The sequence below is a fragment of the Botryllus schlosseri genome, chromosome 2 (genome assembly GCF_051294905.1).
Source record: "Botryllus schlosseri isolate E-star chromosome 2, Bs_hap1, whole genome shotgun sequence".
In the NCBI taxonomy this organism is placed as follows: Eukaryota; Metazoa; Chordata; class Ascidiacea; order Stolidobranchia; family Styelidae; genus Botryllus; species Botryllus schlosseri.
This window is the reverse complement of record NC_137237.1, coordinates 14,840,874-14,862,618: the sequence shown is the minus strand read 5'-3', so window position 1 is coordinate 14,862,618 and position 21,745 is coordinate 14,840,874. Positions and strand designations below refer to the sequence as shown.

Here is a 21,745-nt window from a genome sequence, read left to right as displayed (position 1 = left end):
TTATCTCGCGGTATTTCTGAAAGAAATTGACAATCTTGAGCAGAATGAGCGCCAACCATGACTGCATTGACAAGACGAAAAAGTACAGCTGTAAATGACTATGAAAGTATGGCAGGTACAGAGCCGCAATTCTATGATACATTTTAATGACTCATTCATGAAAGCGTGGAATACACCAAAACAATCGAGTGCGTTTTGGGATTAAATCCTTTCGTACAACTAGGCTTGATATCAGCAATACAGACCGCCAAGTTCACCATGATACAAAAACTGAGGATAATAAGATACAGTGTGAGCATAGTGTCCTATATGGTGTCGACACAAGCAAATCTCACGGCTCAGTGAAATTGATTCACGTCACAATTTCCATTTGGCTACAGGCAATTTGACGGCTTGCCGAGCATTAAATTTGTTGAACCGGGTATCAATCGAAAGCTGACGCTGTACTGCTTGCGCAAATATATGAAAAAAATTCCGCTCATGGCCCTGGAGCCCCCACAATCAGCCCCAAATTATTCATTGTTGAGGAGATTGGCAGTGTGACGCAACAATCCTGACTGCCGAAATGAGAGAGTAGCTCAAGAGCAAGAATGCGACTGCGCGGCGAGAGTGAGATCAGCTGACGTCGAGGCAATGGCAATGTGCTTAGTGTAATCGCGTCGCAGAGAAACGCTGCGCTGTTGATACTTTTTCTCAGTGGCGGCTCGTGACAATATCGGGTGGTGGGGCAAGGGCTGCAAGCGACTTTTCATCAAGATGACGTCACAATGGCGTTTTCCAACGTAAACAAGTAACTTGGTGGTACGGACTACGGTAACACGAACTTCCCGACAACAGTGACTTTAACGTATGTGCCGCGAGAGGTCTGCCGGTGAGCTGTGACTTGAAGTGTGGTAACTGCGTAAACGGCGTACGGAACAAAGATTCGACACGGTTCATGTTCGCACTATACCTGACTAATTATCTGCAGCAATGGAAATGACTATAACTCGAGAGATTGCGTAAGCCTAACTGGAAAGGTCAACGAGTTCGGACACATACGCAATTGTTATCTCATAGATTGGACATGTCATATTGAATCCAAAACATAATTCTGAAGAACTACGGATAGCGGCCTCGGAAATTCGGTCCCGGTACAGCATAGGAGATTTTGGCCTTGAGGCTGGAGACTGTCACACGACACATACGGCTTACGGTCTATAGTGTCTATATGTCTGCTGCAAAATCGCCTTGGGAAAATATATTACCGAATAAATACGTGGATGAAAGCCGAAAACTTGGTACACTGTTACATGAAATCATCGAGAAATAGCCTCATGACCGTTTTCGGTATGGTACACTGTCAAAATTAATACGAACAGACCAACACCGAATTTTGCGTAAAATTTACTGAGGAATAGGCTGATCAAGCGATCAGCTCTTAGCCGCCATCGAAAACGAAACAGCTATCGCGCTTGACAGGGGTTGTAATTGTAAGCAAATGGCCTGAAGGCCACAATTTCACGGTGAAATTGACATTGGAGAATATAAAATAAAAGTAAATATTTGAATGCAAACCGAGGATGTTAGTAAACTGTTTCATGATATCATCATCTCATCACCTATCTCAGTATGGAACACAGTTAGCGTTAACACAGATACACCGGCTTTTGCGTGAAATCCGCAATGCGTTAGGTGGGCTAAGTGTCAGATCAGCGCACATCTCTACCATACTCGACCTTGATAACGAAATTGCTGCCCTAATCATTGAGTGCCAACCTTGAGACTAGGTACAGCGTTCGATACTAAAATCAAGACATACCATGCAAAAGCTCATGACGGATCTAGGTAAGGAGCATCGTTAAAATCAATGGAGACCAATACCGGCTTTACGTAAAATATGTTTGCGATAAATGACGAGTCAGCTCTCACTCGACTTAGGAAACGAAATTACCACAAACACAGTACAGTGACAAACTTGAAACTTGGTACAGCGTTCGATACTAACATTAAGACTTACCGTACCAAATGTCATGACCGATCTCGGTATGGAACATCGTCAAAATCAATGGATACCAATACCGGCTTTTGAGTAAAATCTGTTTGCGATACATGACGGTCAGCACACACTCAACTTCGGAAACGGAATTACTACCCTAAACTTTAAGTAGAAACCCTGTAACTTGGGACAGTGTTAAATACCACTATCACGACATGACATACCAAGTTTCAAGAATTATCATGGTGTGAAACACCATCAAAATCGACCTATACCAGCAAAGGTCGACTAAACGCATATGACGGTAACCGAGTTCAGATATAGATACGATTGTTACATCACACCTTGAGGGCGACTAGGCTATGTTGCCCCGGTTGCTCGGTAATTTTATGAATAGGAGAGAGTAAATCACTGTTTCTTTATTGTGCGCGGCTTTGAGAGAATAGACAGTGAAAGCTTGTTATGAGCGCTACCGGGGCATGCCCCGGCCAGGCATTCGCAAAGCGAAAACACGGAAGAGAATTCGATTTTCGCAGAGACTTCGCTATATATGAGCATTTACAAGCGAAAGGACAAGAAGAATACGATTTTCGCTGTGATTTCGGTATATATAGATTGCTGTGCGTCTCTAAATGGTAAAGAACTGTTATTGAACAGAATTTTAGGTGGGGCAATGCCCCAGTTGCCCTATAGGACGAGCCGCCACTGCTTTTTCTATGCGCTTCGCTAAAAGCGAGCACACATTACCAGCCTTTCCTCGACTTGTAAGGGTAGAACTGGGTCCACAGAATTTATTAGGGCCCTACCAATTTTCGCGCATTATCCTTCAACTTACGGAGATATTTAGGCTACGTCTAAGTAGTCTACATTGGATATGCCAGATTATTATGATATCGATTGGCTTGGCCCGCTTGCGGGCCGGACCAGTCAAAATATTCCAAAATGTTACCACCAAATCCTTACCTTTGTTTTTCACTGGAATGCTCTATTACCAAGCCTAGGCCTAAATAGCACTTGTCAGGAATATAGGAGTTTTAACCGAACAGTGACGTTCACGTTGGAATTTGGTTTATCATTATTCAATCACCATTCGGATTTCTCCGAGTGCCAGAGACCTTTTGCGTTAGAAGCAGTACAGCGGTATCGTTGAGCGACACCAGCTGAGTTACCCACTCTCGCTGCGCAGCCGCTCTTTTGCTCTTGAGCTACTCTCTCGTTTCCCTAGACAGCATGGTTACGTCCCAATGCCAATCTCCATAACAATGAAAAATTCGAGGCTGATTGTGGGAGTTCCAGGGCCGCGAGCGGAATAAAATTTATATTTTCGTAATCAGTGCAGAGTCAGCTTTCGATTGATATCCGTTTCACCAAATTTAATGCTCGGCAAGCCGGTCAAAAATGACCGTCAAATTGCCTGTAGCCAAATGGAAATTGTGACGTGAATCAATTTCACTGAGCCGCGAGATTTGCTTGTGTCGACACCATATAGCATACTATGGTGTGAGGGCCGATTTCGATCCTTGTAATTTGGCTCTCGGTATATATAAAACTGACGAGAGCGATAACTGCCGTACCCAGGACCGCAACAGCACTTCGTCAGGCCCCTCCACATAGCATGTATATTGCTATCAATTTTTATCCTCTCTCTGCTCACGTAATCAGATTTACCGGTAGAGCTCAGTGAGGTGTGTTGGAAAAGGTGTAATAATTAAACATCTTCGGACGGACTCGTGGGATAATGACTCCGATACATGATGTTATTTCGTGACCCCCTATCTGCTATGTCAAAAGATATTGAAATCGCTCAAACATACTAAACTAAAAGACAAACACGATTTCAGATTGGTATTTCTTTACTGGCAAATAATGTTCCCTGCGGGATGGCAGTCGTCTTGTGGGGCTCAGATCGCCAAAACAGGAGCATTCGGCGCCAACCATTTAGTCGCCTATGGACAATTAAAAAACTATATCTATATATATGTTGCATAGGCCTATATCTCGAAGTAGATACGTCTTGGTGCGTCGTTGCGTGGTAATGGCCGACGCCGAAGCACCCACTTCTATAAATCATGCGTATTTTTTGTTGGGGGAAGGGTATAATACCCAATAATGAAGAGATTTCACAACATTAAATCGCGCCCAGCATAAATTTTCAAAAAAATACTCTATGATTTATGTTAATTCACGAAATATTTTGGGACCCCTTCGAGCTCGCCCCATTGGGCATTGTACAAGTATCGTTCAAACCTTGTTTCCTGAAATTGTAGCATTAGTAACATGACGGAATACTGTTACGACACTGCAATCAAAGCTTGGTTGTATGCGTATTTATCATTTATATATTAATACAGATAGAAACATGAGCTTTGGGTATAATATTTTGAAATGCAAATTCAGTTCCAGAATTGAGTCTGAAATATAAATCCTGCATCATTTTGAATCATGGCTAAATAGTATCCAACTCCTTATCACTCATTCCTACTGTTATACTTCATTCCTACAGGCCGGGTAAAGATTCAACCCATATTCGAAGTGCCACATTACGCTATCTCGCTCCGCAAAATTCGGTGATCTAAATCCGCCTAATGATAGGCTTGTCCGAAACCGTGTTCGCTGCTCATTTCACCGTGCTAGTAGTGGATAAGATTTTTCGGACATATTAAGGCAGGCCGGTCCACCCCAAAGAGATTAAGGAACCATGTCGCCGAATCTACACGAGGGCAGGTTACAGGTTATAGGTTGCAGGTTGCATATCATGTATAGCGGTATAGCCTGTGAATGGGCTTGGCAAAATACAACGCTATATATCCAACGACAGAACTGGAGTTCAATCGGCCAACACGATTTGTTTGCAGTCATTGGACCGAGGAATACTACAAACAGCTGATTCATTCGATAGGCGATCAAAGGCCTGCCACACTAGCTTTATCGGTTACATAACTACAAATATAATGAGTTTGTAGAAATGAGTCGAAGGAATATTCTAAAGAATGCTCAACCGTGCTGGAGGAAGAATCTTTTTGCCGGCTAAGCTGATATACGCTCCTCGAAAAAGAAATATGGGCGATAAAGTGTGTGATCAGCACAGAGGATATGAAATGGCCCCTTACGTTGTGGAGCTTAAGGTTAGATCAGGGATTTCTAGAAATCCCTCGGTTAGATATGTAAACTTACTGCAGCAGGGTAGTTACTAGTTATAATTTAGCATGGCATTTAGCGTTAAACAGAAATAATATCGTCTGCAGTAATCGAATGCTATTAAATTTCCAGAAAGAGGGTTATGAGAAACGTGCATACTCGTCTCTGCAATGGTCTACCACCACGATAGATCCCACCAAGAGAACCGCGGAGAGCCCGTTTCGAAGGCTTTACAATTATATCACTGGGTATAACGAGCAAAGTAAGTTGGCATTTGAAATATTTTGTCCGAAATCCCGCCTATCTGGTACATTACTGGACTAATGTGTGCGTTTGCGAGCAATGATCTCTCTAGCATATCATCTTCTTACAGCTGGGCATGAATATTGAATATACCCATTTCATTGAGATCTATTGGTGATTGGTCAGATCACTGATCACTGTGATTACGTTTTGCGCGATTACCCCGGAATTCGACGATTGAGAGTTGAGATCAGAATTGGACAACTAGAAAATTTTCAGCTTTTCCAAATTTGATTAGAATTAGAATTAGAGCTACACAATTTTTCAAAATTAGATTAGGATTAGAATTAGAGCCACAGAATTTTTCCAAATTAGATTCAGAATTAGAATTAGACCTGCGCAGTTTGTTCCAAATTAGATTAGAATTAGAATTAGAGCTACACATTTTTTCCAAATTAGATTAGAATTAAAATTACTGAATTCGCAGAAACTTTGAAATTGAATGAAATTTTAAATGAGAAATATATATTTACAGCCAAATTAAGTTCAGTTCATATCTAATCACAATGCATTCCCATAAGCATGATAATGGATGACATCTTTACACCAAGCTTGGCTCGTTTTGCACTATACCAGAGGTCACCAACACGCGGGCCACATGCACCGGTGATCTGATTTGTGATTTTCGAAGAACGCGAAGTAAAGCATTTGAAATGCTGAAATTGATTTGAAAGCGTGGTCACTGGTCATTGGTCAGGTATCGAGCGCAGCTCATAGTTCTAAATATAATGACGTTTATGATCATGATATTTCTCGTTGTATTTTTACTACTTAATAAAATATTACTTCTTTTGTGGTAACCATGACCACCGCCTATATTAGTGAGCATGGCGTTGTACTAACGTAAAGTTTTAAAAACGTCGTTGCCCAACTGTGTGGCATATTTTGTCTCGATATTGCATTCTTGCGCCCGCGGCCTCTACGAAATTTTAAAAGTGACCCGAAATTCGTTTTGAGTTGGCGACCCCTGCATTATAGAGTTCTCCCGTATGGCTGAAAACTCTTTCCGGTGGAGCTGATGTTCCGGTCATGTCTACGAGTTCTCGAGCAGCAGCCTTGAGACGAGGAAAACGAGTTTGTCTTTTCCAGTAACCCAATACATCACAGATTCACAGTCCATGCTCTCACTCTCTGCTTCGAAATATTTTTCCACTTCCTTTTCCACTTCCACTTGTGATCGAAACTAGAATGTTGTTCGCACACTACTAGCTACTATGCCAACATAGCTATTACTCGTCGCAATAGTAGTATAGTAGTATAATCCCCCCCAATAAGAAATATAGCCCGAGAAATTTCGGAGCTGTTTTCACGTAGTACCAACATTTAATATTCACAAAATTCAAGAAAAGCCCAGTAGTTATGGAGTGACAAATATGTTTTCACGAAAGTATCAGTGAATATAATTCAGGTACCGTATTGCGTGGTTCCGCTCACACCTCATTGTCGCCCATATCAAATATTTCATCACAGTAAATATGGCCCACCATAACGTTTGAAACTGCCGTTTCGCAATCTACCAATTACCTATCATATCGTAATCTAGCGGCCCATGACGTGTCCTACTAATCTCCTTTTTTAACGTTAAAACTGTATTAGTAAACCACCTTCATAGACAAAAGACATGGAATAGATTTTCGCTCTTTAGAAGTGGCATTTGTATTTCTCTATTTTTAATTAGTTTCAGTTCTTTTGTCTGCAGAACATACATGTTGAAATATAAAAGCGAGTGTAGTAATGCCTTTAATTTCCGGTAATAAAGCTACACATGGAATTTTTACGATCCATCGTATTTTTTATTAAAATTTACCAATCACACAAAATGTTTACATCGTATCCAATACAACTTCTCCGTATTACTCTTCGACTAAACTACGGGCATTATATTATGAAGGAGGGCGCCACACCATGACATTTTCTAAAACGATCGAGTAAACATAGGATTAGTATCGCATTTCCATATCAATACTATCCCATGATGCGAACGAATGCTTATCCTGTCGAAAATTCGATACCTCCTGGTATGCATCAATATGAATCAAGCTCGGCACCTTTCGCATAGCTCAATTTGCAGCTCTTGACAGGCCATGCGAACGAATTATGGTCGTTTTAACAACTGACTACTTACTTACTTGAGTAGATTTAAAGTCAGTCAGTCAATTCTACTTCTGCTTCAAATATTTTTACGTTGCATATGAAAGAAGTACTTCTACTCCTACTGGAGTAGATTTTTTCGTCGCTACTTCTAGCTCTACTTGAGTAGCTTTCTTGTCTACTTTGACCACCTCTGGTTCCGACGCATTGACAGATCCAGGGTCCAGTCACATTTTGAGTAAATCGTCGTACATTTCAATGAACTGAAATAGTAGTAAAATTTTTCCGCACGCTTTGCGTGTTTAATTGTCACACGATTTCTTGCTTGGTAGCCTACCCTCTCCTGAAACTGAAGAAAACGCCCAATTTACCCGATTGAGTCTAACTATATTCGCAATTACGAGTGAAAGTCGCGTTTGCGCTTGCAGAAAGATCGTCGACGATGAAATGTAGGCTAAAAATGCTTGACACATATTAGCGGAAACCTTCGATATCGAAATGTCCAGATTCTGAATAGTCCTGTCCTTGCAAACTGAGCCCATCGGGCGGTATACAGTTGACCCGCAATTTATTGATATTATTGACCTAGTTCATTTATAAACTTGGAAAATTTTACGCGCTTGGCGCGGCTAATGGACCGCGCACTCGTTCGTTAATTGCATGTGGCCGAAAAGGTTAACCACCCCTGGTCTATAAATATTACTAATCTAGCCGTATGTTAGTTATCTATAGTAATCTAGAGTCTGCCAGCCGTCAGTAACATAGGATGCAGCAACGAAGACATAGGTGCCGCCGTGCCGGCTTGTGACGTCATAATCAATACTTGTCAATTGTCGATGACATCATTCAGACTTGGACAACTAGAAAATTTTCAACTTATCCGAATAAGATTAGAATTAGAATTAGACCTACACAACTTTTACAAATTAAATTAGAATTAGAATTAGAGCTACACAAGTTTTTCCAAACTAGATTAGAATTAGAATTTGAGCTACACAGCTTTTTAAAATTAGATTAGAATTAGAATTAGAATTAGAGCTACACCGTTTTTACCAAATTAGATTAGAATTAGAATTACTGAATTCGTAAAAACTTGGAAATTGAATGAAATTGTGAATGTGAAATGGATACAGCAGAAATCAGTTCATATCAAAACCACGACAATGGTTAACGTCTGTACACCAAGCTTGGCTCGATTTTTACTATACCAGGGGTCACCGCAATCGCTGCCGGCGATCTGATTTGAGATTTTGGAAATACGATAAATAAAGCATTTTGAAGTATTAAAATTTATTTCAGTTTCAAATTATTGTTGTTGTTTCAAAATAAACTATTCACCTGTGCCCAACAACTTTATTCCACACTAGCTGAAACGGCTTCGGCGATGGCAACAGCATTCCATCGATGGAGAGACTGCTGATATCTATAAGCATATTGCCTTGACGTGCAATGGCCCAGACTCTGCTGAGACAGAGACGCTAAGAAAATGGCATACGACGTCCCCACAAGATCAATCTTCAGGATGAGATGGTCTTTCAGCTAGTAACTTGACTGGCTAGCACCGATATCGTTTCAGTAGTCGTTGGAAAGCGTTGTCGGGTATCGTGCGCAGCTCATAGTTCAAAATAAAATGACGTTTATGACCATGATATTTCTCGTTGTATTTGTACTACTTTAATAAAAAATTACTTCTTTTGTGGTAATCATGAGCATCACCCATCATGTTAGTCAGCCCGTCGTTGTACTAATGTAAAGTTTCAAAGACTAAAATGTCATTCGCAGACTACAGGCTAGCAGGTTAATATTATTTGTTACAATAACTACTATTTGAACAAGTGATTTGTGGTACAGAACTTCAGAATAACGCGAAACAATAACTTCATATTGTTAATTTATTCGCTAAAAGCTTTTCGACTGACTCTCATCAGTAGCGAAACGTCAGTGATAGGGTGAATCAAATTCGAAATGTAAGAACTATTTTGTCTGTATGACGTAATAATAACTACTATGACTGCACGAGTGCACGGTGTAAGTATGGCGATGGCGGCTTGGCACTAGATTTCCCTGCGCGAGAGGGACAGTTTTGTTAACTCGCTGCAAAATGCCTCGGACGACGAGGCATTTTCAGGAAAGCAATAGATAAACTAGATTAAAACTAACATTAGAGCATAGACACATGTCACAAATTAGATTAGAATTAGAATTAGAGCATGGAAACATTTCACAAATTAGATTAGAATTAGAATTAGAGCATGGAAACATTTCACAAATTAGATTAAAATTAGATTACTGGCATTTCGCTCTAATTTAGTGAAATTAGACAACTAGAATTATCTAGTTGTCCAAGTAGTTGCACTAGAACGCTGTCTACTCCATGCCATTGCTGTGTACAGTATTAAAATTCTGATGTGGCGTTTTAACACTGACACTGTAATCGTTAACATTAAGCCATACAGCTGAATTCAATCTTTAAATTTACGATTATTATTCAACTGTATGCTGCAGTAAGAACAATATGGGCGGATATTACGACCTGGTTAACAGAAATCCGATTTGTACCAAATAGCCAATGGTTGGAAGTTAGATATTGGTGCACTCGTTACCATTCCATCCGGTGTCTATCAAGTTTATCGGAATATATTATTTTTCCGATGAAACGATTCGAATAGTCGAATTAAACACTGTGCCGTGTACATTGCGACGTGCCCGTAACGAATTAAACTAAGCACATTTACAAGTCCCAGTGCGCGATAATTCGTGGATACCGGAGTATCCCGCAAACATCAAGAATGAATGCACGAAACAGATTATTACAAATTGGAAATCGCGTATCAAAGCAGTAATTTGTCTCCAACATAAAACACCATAGGTTCTGACATCGCATTGTGTAGCTTGCACCGCGACAAATGTTTGCTGAGTGTAATGGCGTTTTGGGCTACTTTTCTGCCATCCCTTAGAGGGGCTAGGCTATTTACGGTCGAAAATCCTTACTTCACAGGCATATCTAGCTTACCGAGGTTCGGCGCTCATGTATGAAAATTGAACATTGAACATATGATTTATCTGCTGTTAAATCGGTTAGTCAGAAAAGGTAGCGCCAAAGAGGCAAAAGTTTTTAATTTCGCGAAGGCCTGCTGAAGAATTATGTGAAATCAGCAGATATGGTTGTTGCATATGTGATAGCATCTTATGAAATACGTCGGAGCCGGAGCTACTCCTCAATAACTGGCTCCAGCTCCGGCTCCGGTTGAATTTTATGTAGAGCTCCGACTCCAGCCCTGGTGAAAACGCGCGGCTGCAGGGCTCCGGCTCCTCGCTCCGGCTCCAAAGCCCTCATGTTAACTATCTATTTTTCGTTGCTGCTGTTCTGTTTGTGATCGAAACTAGAAGGTTGTTCGCAGACTACAAGCTAGTGCTAGTCTGTGTATTATGCGTCACAATAACTAATATGAATATAGGGCGTAAGTAATGCGACGGGGGCTTGGCACTGGATTTCCCTGCCCGAGAGGGATATTATTGTTAAATCGTTGCAAAATGTCGCGGACAAAGAGGCATTTTCCGGAAAGCAATAAATTAGATTAGAATTAAAATTAAAGTTTAGAAACATATTTAACAAACTAGATTAGAATTAGAATTGGAGCACAGAAATATTTCATGAATTAGATTAGAATTAGATTACTGGCATTTTGCTCTTATTTAGTGAAATTAGATAACTAGAATTATCTAGTTGTCCAAGTCTGGTTGAGGTACGCGGTCAGGCTAATCAGATTTTTGGTTGACCTTGCGAATTTACAAAACATTTTGTGAGCGATTAATTTGATAATACGCGTAAATGTCAACTATTTACCATTAACCGATACGCGCGCGCTTAATTGAATATGCAGCTTCGTCGGCGACACGAACTAGTGCTTAATTAAACCGACCCAATAAATTGTAACCCGTGATTAGTAATCAGACAATCGAAGCAACCTCGTTTATGACGTCGATTTCGACACGTTGGCGCTGAGAAACACCATCTTCTCTCTCGACAATTCACGTTCTCCTCCCCCTAGTTAAATTGTACTTGCGACCATATTCGTTTAAAAAATAATTCTTGAGGTAGTTCCGTGATAGTCTCTTTAATTGGGGGCTTGGAGCGCGAAATAGGACAGTGCGTTTGTGCATGCCTGCGAATTCAAAGTCATTCCTGCGCAAAGTGAGCATATTCATTACCCTAACAAGGCTTTGCCAAATTTTATCTGAAAATGTAACAATGCAGCTCAAACGTCGTTATAATGAGCAAACAATTATCGCAATGTCAGACTTGGAACCCCATTTTGCTGTCCGCAAGTTGATGAATCACTGATGAGATGCGCGCTTTCTCGTTTGCTATCATCTGTAGGCTACTAATCCTTGTCTGTTTTGTACACTCGTATTCTCTCGGTGTCACTTGTCAGTGTTTGATTTGTTATTAATACTACGTATTGTGCAGTACAGAGCGTAGAGCAGGGGTGGGCAAACTACGGCCCGCAACACCGTTTTTTGCGGCCCGTGAGAGTCTAAAGTAACTTATTAAAAATATTGAGAAAATGCGTACTAAAAATCGAATTAATGCAGAGATGATTTGACTATATTTCACCATGATAATTCCAAGGCAATGGTTCTCAACCTGGGGGACGCGTGCCCCTTGGGGTCGTGAAAGCATCTGAAGGGGATCGCGAAGCTGAGCTCAACTGAAAATTTTTTTCGCGCTACGCGCGATTTACTTCCAATTCATAATTATTGCTCTGTCTTTAGTATGAATTTCATATTTAAAAATCTCTCATCAATAGTCGTAACCTCCCATGCCACCAAACTATCCGTTAGGTTTGCTATAGCATCCTGGTTGCGTTTTGTGATATGACGATAAGGGGGCGCGAAATCTTTCACCATCATAAGGGGTTGGGGGCATGTCTTAAAAAGTTCGAGAACCACTTATCTAAGGTAAATACTTCCTATATTATTGTTCCTGTTTAATGTCTGGTGCGACAGCCCGATGTCAAGTCCCACGCAGTTTGAAAGGTTTCAACTGCCAAACATCACAGAAATCCCAAACGAGATAGACGTAATTGGGATCACGAGTGCGATTTCAGATTGGCCACTCCAGTTTCAATTATTTCAGTGATGTGCTTATAAAAACGGTTTGCGCGTGTCTTAAATAGATTCGTTCTCTGTATGCGTAGAATTAGGGTTTTTATATTTTATCTACACATATAGTAGAAGCGCGTTTGAAGCTAACATGGTTATGATGCTGTCAGCATTGTGTGTCCTGGCACTGAACCAAAAGTGGAATTGGTAAATCTATGAGCAGATCACTGCTCACAGATTTAAATTTCAATCCTGTTCTAAGAATCGGGACAACCGACTTTATATCTCTATAGTTTTGACAAATTGGTTATTGAGGGCGACCAGCCTATTAAATCTCGCCATTGCTTCTGGCGCGTGAACGATATCATTATAGCAATGTTTAGTTTGTTTTAAATAAGCATATATGTTATCTCCATGTCCTCACTATATAATCAAATACCAGCAATATTGCGTTTTGGTTTATAATCCCAATTTTATATAGTGCGGCCCGCGAATGGATTCAGATGTTGAATGCGGCCCGCGAGCTCAAAAGTTTGCCCACCCCTGGCGTAGAGTTACGTTGTCAAATATTATTGCAGCACGAGATTCTCGGTGGTACAAATTCTGCATTTATTCGATTAGTTTGAACGGGAACCATATATGTTCCAATAAACTTCATTGCTGGACGTACTCTATCGAGCGCAACCATATCGCGGATCGAGTTTCAAACTCTTGGGATATGTATTTCTATTGATAAGGTCGCGGCATGCACCCATATTGCTCTTACTGCAATAACACGTGGTTAATTAAAAGCGCACCATTTTATTGCTGATCGGAGCCTACGTATATAGACCGAAGAACCCGGTCTGATATTACCCAGCGCGTTGTCGGCATTAAAACCTCAGGTGCGTAGCCAGGGAGTTTCTCATTTATAACTAGAAATCCCATCCTTTTGAAATGCCAATTTACTCATTCGTATTACCGATGCTGCGTACTGCAAATTAGCGAGAATCATTTGTATGCGAAATGGGCCATCGATATCTCATGTGCACTATCGTTGTTGGTTTGATTTAGCGCATCCGCAGGCAGGCCTGCTACTATAGTTTAATTTCTATACTGCTACCGTCCGCAGAAACACTTTCGCCAAACAGTAACAATCTCTGAGTGTTATATTGTTTGTATTTATGTATCTTTTTGATTAAAACTTATGCCCGCGTCTGAACAAATTGTGCTTGTTGCCATTGCCGAATCGGGGTATTTGGGTATGACGGGCGCACCCTGTAATTGTAATTATTGCAGGTTTGCGGCATGTCTGCAATTTCGTTATCAGCGCAACCTTGCCGGCCGATTGTACAGTCCGATAAAATTATTCACTACTATGTATTTCGCATGGCGTACTGATGCTGATTTCAGCAAACTAACGATCCTTATTAGATGTACAAATTCGACCTCATCGTTAGAAACGTAGATTTCATCGCGCGTTCTGAGAAACACCATTTCCTATCGCGATTTGACGACCAAATACACGTTCACCTTCTACAAATTAAAGTGCATGATTTGCATCGATGAGGGGCGCAAGCCGCGTTTAAAATATTTTGTGAACCATTTTTGTGATAAATATTCTCGGAGCGCAAAGTTGAACAGTGTTTTGTTGTGTGTGCCTGCTAGTTGGAATTTATTCCAGTGGCCATAATATAATATTAATCCAATTATGCTTTGCGCACGTAAATCGGGAAATGCAGCAATGCAGTCAAAATCGATGTTTTAATCAGCAACCAACTGTCGTGATGCGAGCTACTCAATACTAAGTAAAAACCCATTGTGTTGGCGGTAAGGGATAATTACTGATTGGCCGCGCCAATCATATTTCTTGTCTGTCTTTCGTGTTCCAGACCAGAATTGTCGCGCCGTGTTACTGCTCAGTCCAGCGACGAATGCCGAGCACGCGGCAATGAATGACCAAATTTCGCAACCATATCAGCGGGAGATCGTGTCGCGTTACGTGTTGCGATCGTGTTGCGATGCGATATGCGTGCACAGACGAGTCTCGCTAATTGGACGCGGTCCCGCGTAACACTGATAATACGACTTGTTGAATTGCAACTGAATATTAGCGTCAGAATGGTCATTTCAAAAGGACGGGGTTTTGCGTTTCAAAAGGAGGGGGTTCCGACACCCCTGGCTACGCGCCTGCCGCCACCCCATGCAAAAGTAAAAGTCGGCGCCACACACTGATCGGACTCTTCGATTACTAGCAACATGGACATAAATATGTTACTATAAAACGATACCAGTTAATTTCAGAATACCAGAAGCCCATAACCATTTCTGTTTAGATGCAAATATCAGTATGACAGTACCTGTATTGATGTCATACGACGGTGTGGAGGATAAACCGACAAGTCGCGACAATAAACATGAAATGTCGTTCTACACGCCGAAACAATTTCACGATAAACCTCCTCGGCCAACCAACTCAGATGTATATCTATCGACGACACCAGGAATGCGCATCTATGCCAGGTTATCCGAAGTTCTTGATTCCATCACTGTATGTACAATGTACATTGTAAACGCCAGGTTATGCGAAGTTCTTGATTCAATCACCGTATGTACATTGTAAACGCGTATACTACAATGATATATACAGTACATGTACGTACACTAGGTTTGTTAAACTATATGGCCTTGAGAACAAGACATCTAACTCTATGGAACTAGTTCATGGTTACCATATGATGCAATTTTTTTTTAATAATTTGTAAGTGGAAAAATTATTCACGGTACGATTCAGACATGGGATAATTAGGGTATTTATTTGTGACGTCATAGCGGATTGACATTGACAATTGAAAATATAGGGTAAATATAGCTCCATCTTTAACCAGGACTACATCGTCATGCAGCATTTTTACGCTCGGCGGTCACCATCATCAGAACATACCTTCCGTACCGATCTATATATACGTACTATAGCTATAGAACTGACTATTTCGAGGTTCCAACCATCCCGTATCGTATAGGTCGGCTATATCGGGTGGTAATCGGCCGTAGGCTCAAAGAAAATGTGATTTTTTAAAAGTATTTGCACACTTATGGCATAATTATGCACCTTAAAAGAAAACAATTTGTTTAAAACACAGTTTTAAACGTGTTTTAAACAAAGTTATTTAAACCATCATTTGTTTTAAATGCATCCTCGGGGATATTCGTGCATTCTGATTATTATAATCGGTTAGGACGATTACAACATATCCAATTAATTGTAGCCGTAATTGGTAATGCAATATGACATATAGGACTATATGACATAAACTGATCATTTGTGAACATTACCAGAGAATAGATCGTTGTAGGAAGCTATTGAGGGTATAAACTCGGGATTTGTGATCTTCACTGCTAATTTTTACACCACAACTATTAGCTTTCCTCGTATTTTCGTTGCAAGTAGCGAACTATACCCCCTCGTACTCGAGAGACATTCGATCCACGGTGCCTTATATGTCTGGTCATCACCAGGTTATTATTATTATTAGCTCGTAAGGGGACGATAATCTCCAACCTGCATATAGATTCCAATATTATCGTAATTTATTGATGTTTGATGTTTGCTTAAATGGTTATTTTTGGGTAAACGCAGTTCGAACTTTGCCTTTAGGCAAGCAGTAGGTATACCAGGCAATTCCTCTTAACAGACCGAAGATTTGGAATTTTTTCCGTTAGTAAAATATGCGTAAAACATTACGATTTCCATATCAAATCATAAGGACTCGACGGTTGCTGCTGTTTTCTACAGTGCCTATAGTGGTTGGACGAATGAACGGAAAGAGAAGAATGAACTGGAAAAGCTAGAAGGATTACTCCAAAAAGACGGGATGCCTTATAGAAAGGGCCAATTCTACATTGCTGCATACGAAAGCCCTTATCGCCTTTGGGGGCGCAGAAACGAAGTTTGGATTTTGGCTGAATAGTTCAGGGGTTTGTGCGACACTATACATTTAAAGCGTGCATTATTTCGTTGATATTGCGAGCATAATTGATACGTCCGTATATACCCCGTATTTCTTTATGTAATTCCATTATAAGTGTAATTTTAATTCGCTGATATTATGATCTATTCTAAAAATGGCATGAGATGCATGATTGAGACTGAGTAGAGAGCGTTGTAATCGTATTGCCGATTATTGGTTATTCTATTCGAATATTTTCGAAAATCCAATTGAAACAGAGCTTGGTCATGGTCGTATGTAGCGTTAAGCGTATAGGCGTAGCACAACAGTTCCTACAGCCATATATTGATGGCAGCTACGTGCAGTGAGGTTCATCATGATCAGTGACGCACTGACCCCTTTAAAGTCAGATTTACAAAGATATAAACCCAAAGGTTTGTTGATTCAGTTGACGACTTGTTGCTTATCATACTAGCACCCTTCTAGATTTCTTGGGCTGGTACACGAAGAACCGACCATACATCCCTGTTATATATCTCCATAATGGAATGGATAATCTCCATTGGAATGTTGGAATGGGGGTGAAAGCACAACTTGGTACCTTGAAGTGCCGTTAAACTTATTTACTTATAGGTATGGTGTGATTGCAAGGTTCACGTTCCTGCTCTGTGTGTGAACCTCGCAAATTTAGAGGTTCACGTTCACAAACGAACCTTGTTGAGTATTACATTTTGTCACGTTATTCAACATCTTTCGTTAAAATTCTTTGCATTTCACCTTCGGATCACCCTATATGAATGACGCTGGCTGCATAAGAAATCTAGCTGGCGTACGGGATCCATTATGATTTGATGTGTTTATTGTATCATAAAAACGAAATCCGTGCGATTGGGGTGTTGGCTGCCGTATAACTTGTTCATGGGGTCATAGCGGTAGGAAGTGCATAAACCCCTTTACCCTCTGCTCAATATCAATGTAGCAATAATAGTCAGACGCCGAATATAATCTCCGGTCTGGCCTATAGACTTTTCAGGCGTAAGCTCATATCCCCTTGCAAGTCCTCGTCGAAATTATTGGCAAAGCGACGGAATATATTGATTTGATGGAGTTATTATAGCATTTGATTGCTCCAGTTGTTACATTTGCGGACGTTTTAAATGTCAGCATGTACTTCAGCATTGTGGCATAATGTGGCCCGAGTCGTCGCTAGGTATCTTGTATACCACTTTACTGAACTGTGGGGTTGGAATTAGCAATATGACGTCACGTGACGTCATAGGTTCGCGCTCACACAGAACTAGGGATGGTGTGAATCTCTGAAAGGTTCAGGTTCGTGTGAACGCGCACCTTTTTGAAAGGTTCTTTGTGAACGCGAGCGTGAACCTCATCCCAGTCAACAAAATGGAAAGCGATCGCCCGGCGTATTTTGCACATTCAATGTCAAAATGATGCTTCAAAAGATACACTTTTCGCACTTCAGCTGCAGACTCATTAACCCTTTAGTTGCCGTTCATTAACCCTCTCGCTACTGCAGCTTACAACCGCTAGTAACCCTATCGCTACCTGAGTCATTGTTGCTTTCTGGCAGATATATTAACCTTATGTTGCAAAACATCACAATTTGACAATATATTTTTATTATCGTGTTAGTTATAATAAAATCCACCACGAGCATACATTCAAAATACCGGTCAAATACAGACAGGCAGTCATATAAAATGCATAAAACGACACATTGATTTCAGTCGAGATACAGAGAGATGTTCTTTCCGTGACAAGTTTGATACAACTATTCCTGTTCTTTAATTGAAATGCAGACAAAATCTGGTTTATCAAACAAGTCTGTGTCTTGGCGTGAAGAATAGGGTCAAGGCAGCGCGGAGCTACCATCAGCAGCCAGCTCGCTGTGTGGGACGCTAACTTCATTCAGAGCCCAATTGTGAATGATAAAACCCACGTTGAGGCTTGGCTTGGTCTCTGGTATCTGGGTTAATTCCACTGGCCTCATATTCATCGATGTACAGAAAGCGAGATAACAATAGTAGTGACAATCGGCTGATCAAGGACATTGTCGCTGCAGGCTGAACCAATGCTTAGAGAACGATATTTTATGAACTGTTGCCTTCGCCAACGCCGCATTTCTTTCAATTCACCATCAGACGTATACTGATATTTGGGCATATCGCAGTCACTTCATGGCTTCAGTCTCCATCGTAAAATAAAGGCTAAACATAGCAATAAAATAACTCGTAGATTAACTGAAATGAGTATCACAAATTTTAATCAGAAATTATTACAAGATACAGTATTTGGCTGAACAGTTGAAATGGCAACCGTTGTAACGATTGTAAATTCAGTCACAGATAATGCAGACACGGTTGCCGGAGAACCCGGCCCTTGGAGAACCCGGCCCTCGGTGAATTCATCGGGAAATTTTGAAATTAAGTGTATTCACAAGTATTAATATGAATTAATAAAGTAATAATGTTATTATCAACTGATTTGTTGGTCTTGTAAGGAGGCCAGGGCATGCGTAGGTCACGCAGTCACGGCGTGATCAGATCACGTGATCACGGATTGCGCAAGCGCCAAGCGCGGGAAAGAACGCGACTTTCACATATCGTTAAAAAACGACGCCGCAAAGAGTGCCGATTAGTTGATGGGCAGTTGTATAAACTCTGGAGGGAATTCAAGAAAGGAAGGAAGACACCCCGTCGCCTACTGAAATAAATTGCTGGGATTAATGGGCCCATTTGTGAAGAATAACAAACCTGATTAGATTAGATTTTTGTGATTTTGTCATTTTTATTTATATTAGATGTGATTCTGTCGTTTTTATTTATATTAGATGTGATTTTGTCGTTTTTATTTATATTAGATGTGATTTTGTCGTTTTTATTTATATTAGATGTGATTTTGTCGTTTTTATTCCATTATATTAGATGTGACATTTACCTGATTCAATTGATTGTGTGAAGTTGGTCAGAGCAGGCTGTTGAGGGCAATGCAACTGTAGGTTGAGGTGGGGTAGGGAGACATTAGGGTTCGGGGAGTGGAATATTGGGTTCGGGTAGGATACTAGGGTTGGGGGAGGGGGGATATTAGGGTTAGGGTTAGGATATTAGGGTTGCCGGGGGTGGGATATTAGGGGTATGGTTAGGGTTGCCGGAGGTGGGATATTAGGGTTAGGGTTGTCGGGGTGGGATATTAGGGTTGCCGGAGATGGGATATTAGGGGTAGGGTTAGGATATTAGGGTTGACGGAGGTGGGATATTAGGATTGCCGGTGAATACAAAATTTCCCGAGGGCCGGGTACACATTTAATGCATTTTTAATTCAAAATTGTTCGAGGGCCGCATTCACCGAGGTCCAGAGTAGTCGAAAAACACCGTGAATACCACAACAAGTAGACCACACGTGCTTGATATACAAAATTTCCCGAGGGCCGAGTTCGTCGAGAGCCGGGTTCTCCAAGGGCCGGGTTCTCCGAGGGCCGAGTTGGTAGGGCCGGGTTCTCCAAGGGCCGGGTTCTCTGGTAATCCAAGATTGACCCGTACGCCTGCTAGATTTCTTACATCAGACAACGATATCAATTTCATTGATTGGTTGAATAAGCAATAAACATCATTCGCTGACTACATGTAGTGTATTTCGCTCTTGATGTTGTGTGATTGGGGTCAAGCTTACAGCAGAGAGTCATTAAATATTCACAAACGAAAAGCTTGATGTTTCAAGCAAACTTTTGTAACAAAGCAAGTAAAATTTTTGAGATTGTCAAGAAGGGTGCATGCTCGTTTAATGTTGCTTTTTTATGCTGCCAGCGCTATGCATAAAGTGGCCCGAAGATAAAACGCAATAAATTTCAACCAAAGCCATTATAATGAAGTGAAAATTGTAATATATGAAAAAGGTTCACAGTGCAGAACCTACTAAGGTTCGTTTGTGAACGTGAACCTCTAAATTTCTGAGGTTCACACACAGAACGCGAACGTGAAACTCACGTTCACACCATCCCTACACAGAACCTTTCAAAAAGGTTCGCGTTTACATGAACCTGAACCTTTCAGGTGTTTCCAATTTTTCCAGCCATGGATTGAAAATTTTGCTTATGCAGCTGGCGTGAAATGCGGATAGCTTGAATTAACTTTTAGCTGCAGTTCCATGACGGCGGCTTTCTGTAGGAAATGGCTGCAGCCAAACAGTTTTTCCCAATTTCATCTTTAATTTGAGACCACATCATATTTAGAGCTTGGTGCCCCTTTAAAACTATTGTTTTGGACATTGTATTTTCAAGTGCGTGAGACGTATACTACCAGGTCAATACGTTCTGGAGCGTTTAGCTGCAGTGTTCTCAGTCAGTAGTGTCGACAAGGAATGTGAAATTCTGTGATTCATTACGAGTGATTAAATCCGTATTTTTGATGGTTTGCTGTGTAGCAACATTATGTTTCGCAATATGCGCCTCGAACACGGAATGGGTCTGCCCACCCCTGAATGTTTATGGGACTGTTCCAGTATGGTAAAGTCGTATGACGTATTGTCAAAATAGCTTCTTGGAGGTACAGAACTTGAATATACAATTGAGCAGCATATTAATATTGAAATGAACCCGAATTTTTTCGGCTGACACTCGTCAGGGTAGTAACTAGTAGCGAATTGGAAATAACATTGCATATCAACAATCGTATCACAAAATATGACGTCACAGCATGGAATGACACAGTGAAAACTAATGTGATTTTGACGGCAACGCAACTGCTCACTTCAACACGTAAAGACGTGCTTCCTGCAGTTCAACAAAGTAATGTAGTGTACGAATATAAGTGCCACTGTGATTGTGGCTACGTTGGAACAACGTTGAAGCGTTTGCAGGAACGTATAAGCCAGCATGTCCCTAGATTTATCAGAACACGTGCATCACGCTCGGTGAAAAGCTCGCCCCTGGCTCATCAGCTCAAGCTTGATGCTGAGCGATCAAAGGACATAAATCTCCCATTCGTAAACATCTGTTGGATAATCCCGCTTGTGAAAATAATTATCGATACGACAGATTTCGCGTCATCGGAAGGGGTCGCTCACACTTTCATCTGTGTGCCTTGCAGTCGACCTTTATCAAAATACATCAGACCAAGCTCGGTCTACAGAAGGAGTTGGTGTATCATCTTAAAAGAGTACATTGAAATCTCTCTTCTTTGAGATT

The 21,745-nt window shown here is 40.9% G+C and overlaps 1 protein-coding gene across 1 annotated transcript; it reads left to right on the top strand.

The window, feature by feature from the left end:
- Positions 1-4,825: 4,825 nt before the first annotated feature.
- On the top strand, positions 4,826-19,499 carry LOC145433744 (heme-binding protein 2-like). Its single transcript, XM_080310943.1, has 4 exons — positions 4,826-5,103; positions 5,249-5,378; positions 14,932-15,118; positions 16,392-19,499. The coding sequence occupies exons 1-4, from the start codon at positions 4,969-4,971 to the stop codon at positions 16,564-16,566; spliced, it is 627 nt and encodes a 208-aa protein (XP_080167069.1). The 5' UTR covers positions 4,826-4,968; the 3' UTR covers positions 16,567-19,499.
- Positions 19,500-21,745: the final 2,246 nt, after the last annotated feature.

Coding starts and splice junctions, on each gene's coding strand:
- LOC145433744 (XM_080310943.1), top strand. CDS start 4,969: ATGCTCAACCGTGCTGGAGGAAGAATCTTTTTGCCGGCTAAGCTGATA. Junction 5,104..5,248: donor CTTACGTTGTGGAGCTTAAG/GTTAGATCAGGG, acceptor TTAAATTTCCAG/AAAGAGGGTTATGAGAAACG. Junction 15,119..16,391: donor GGAATGCGCATCTATGCCAG/GTTATCCGAAGT, acceptor TGTTTTCTACAG/TGCCTATAGTGGTTGGACGA.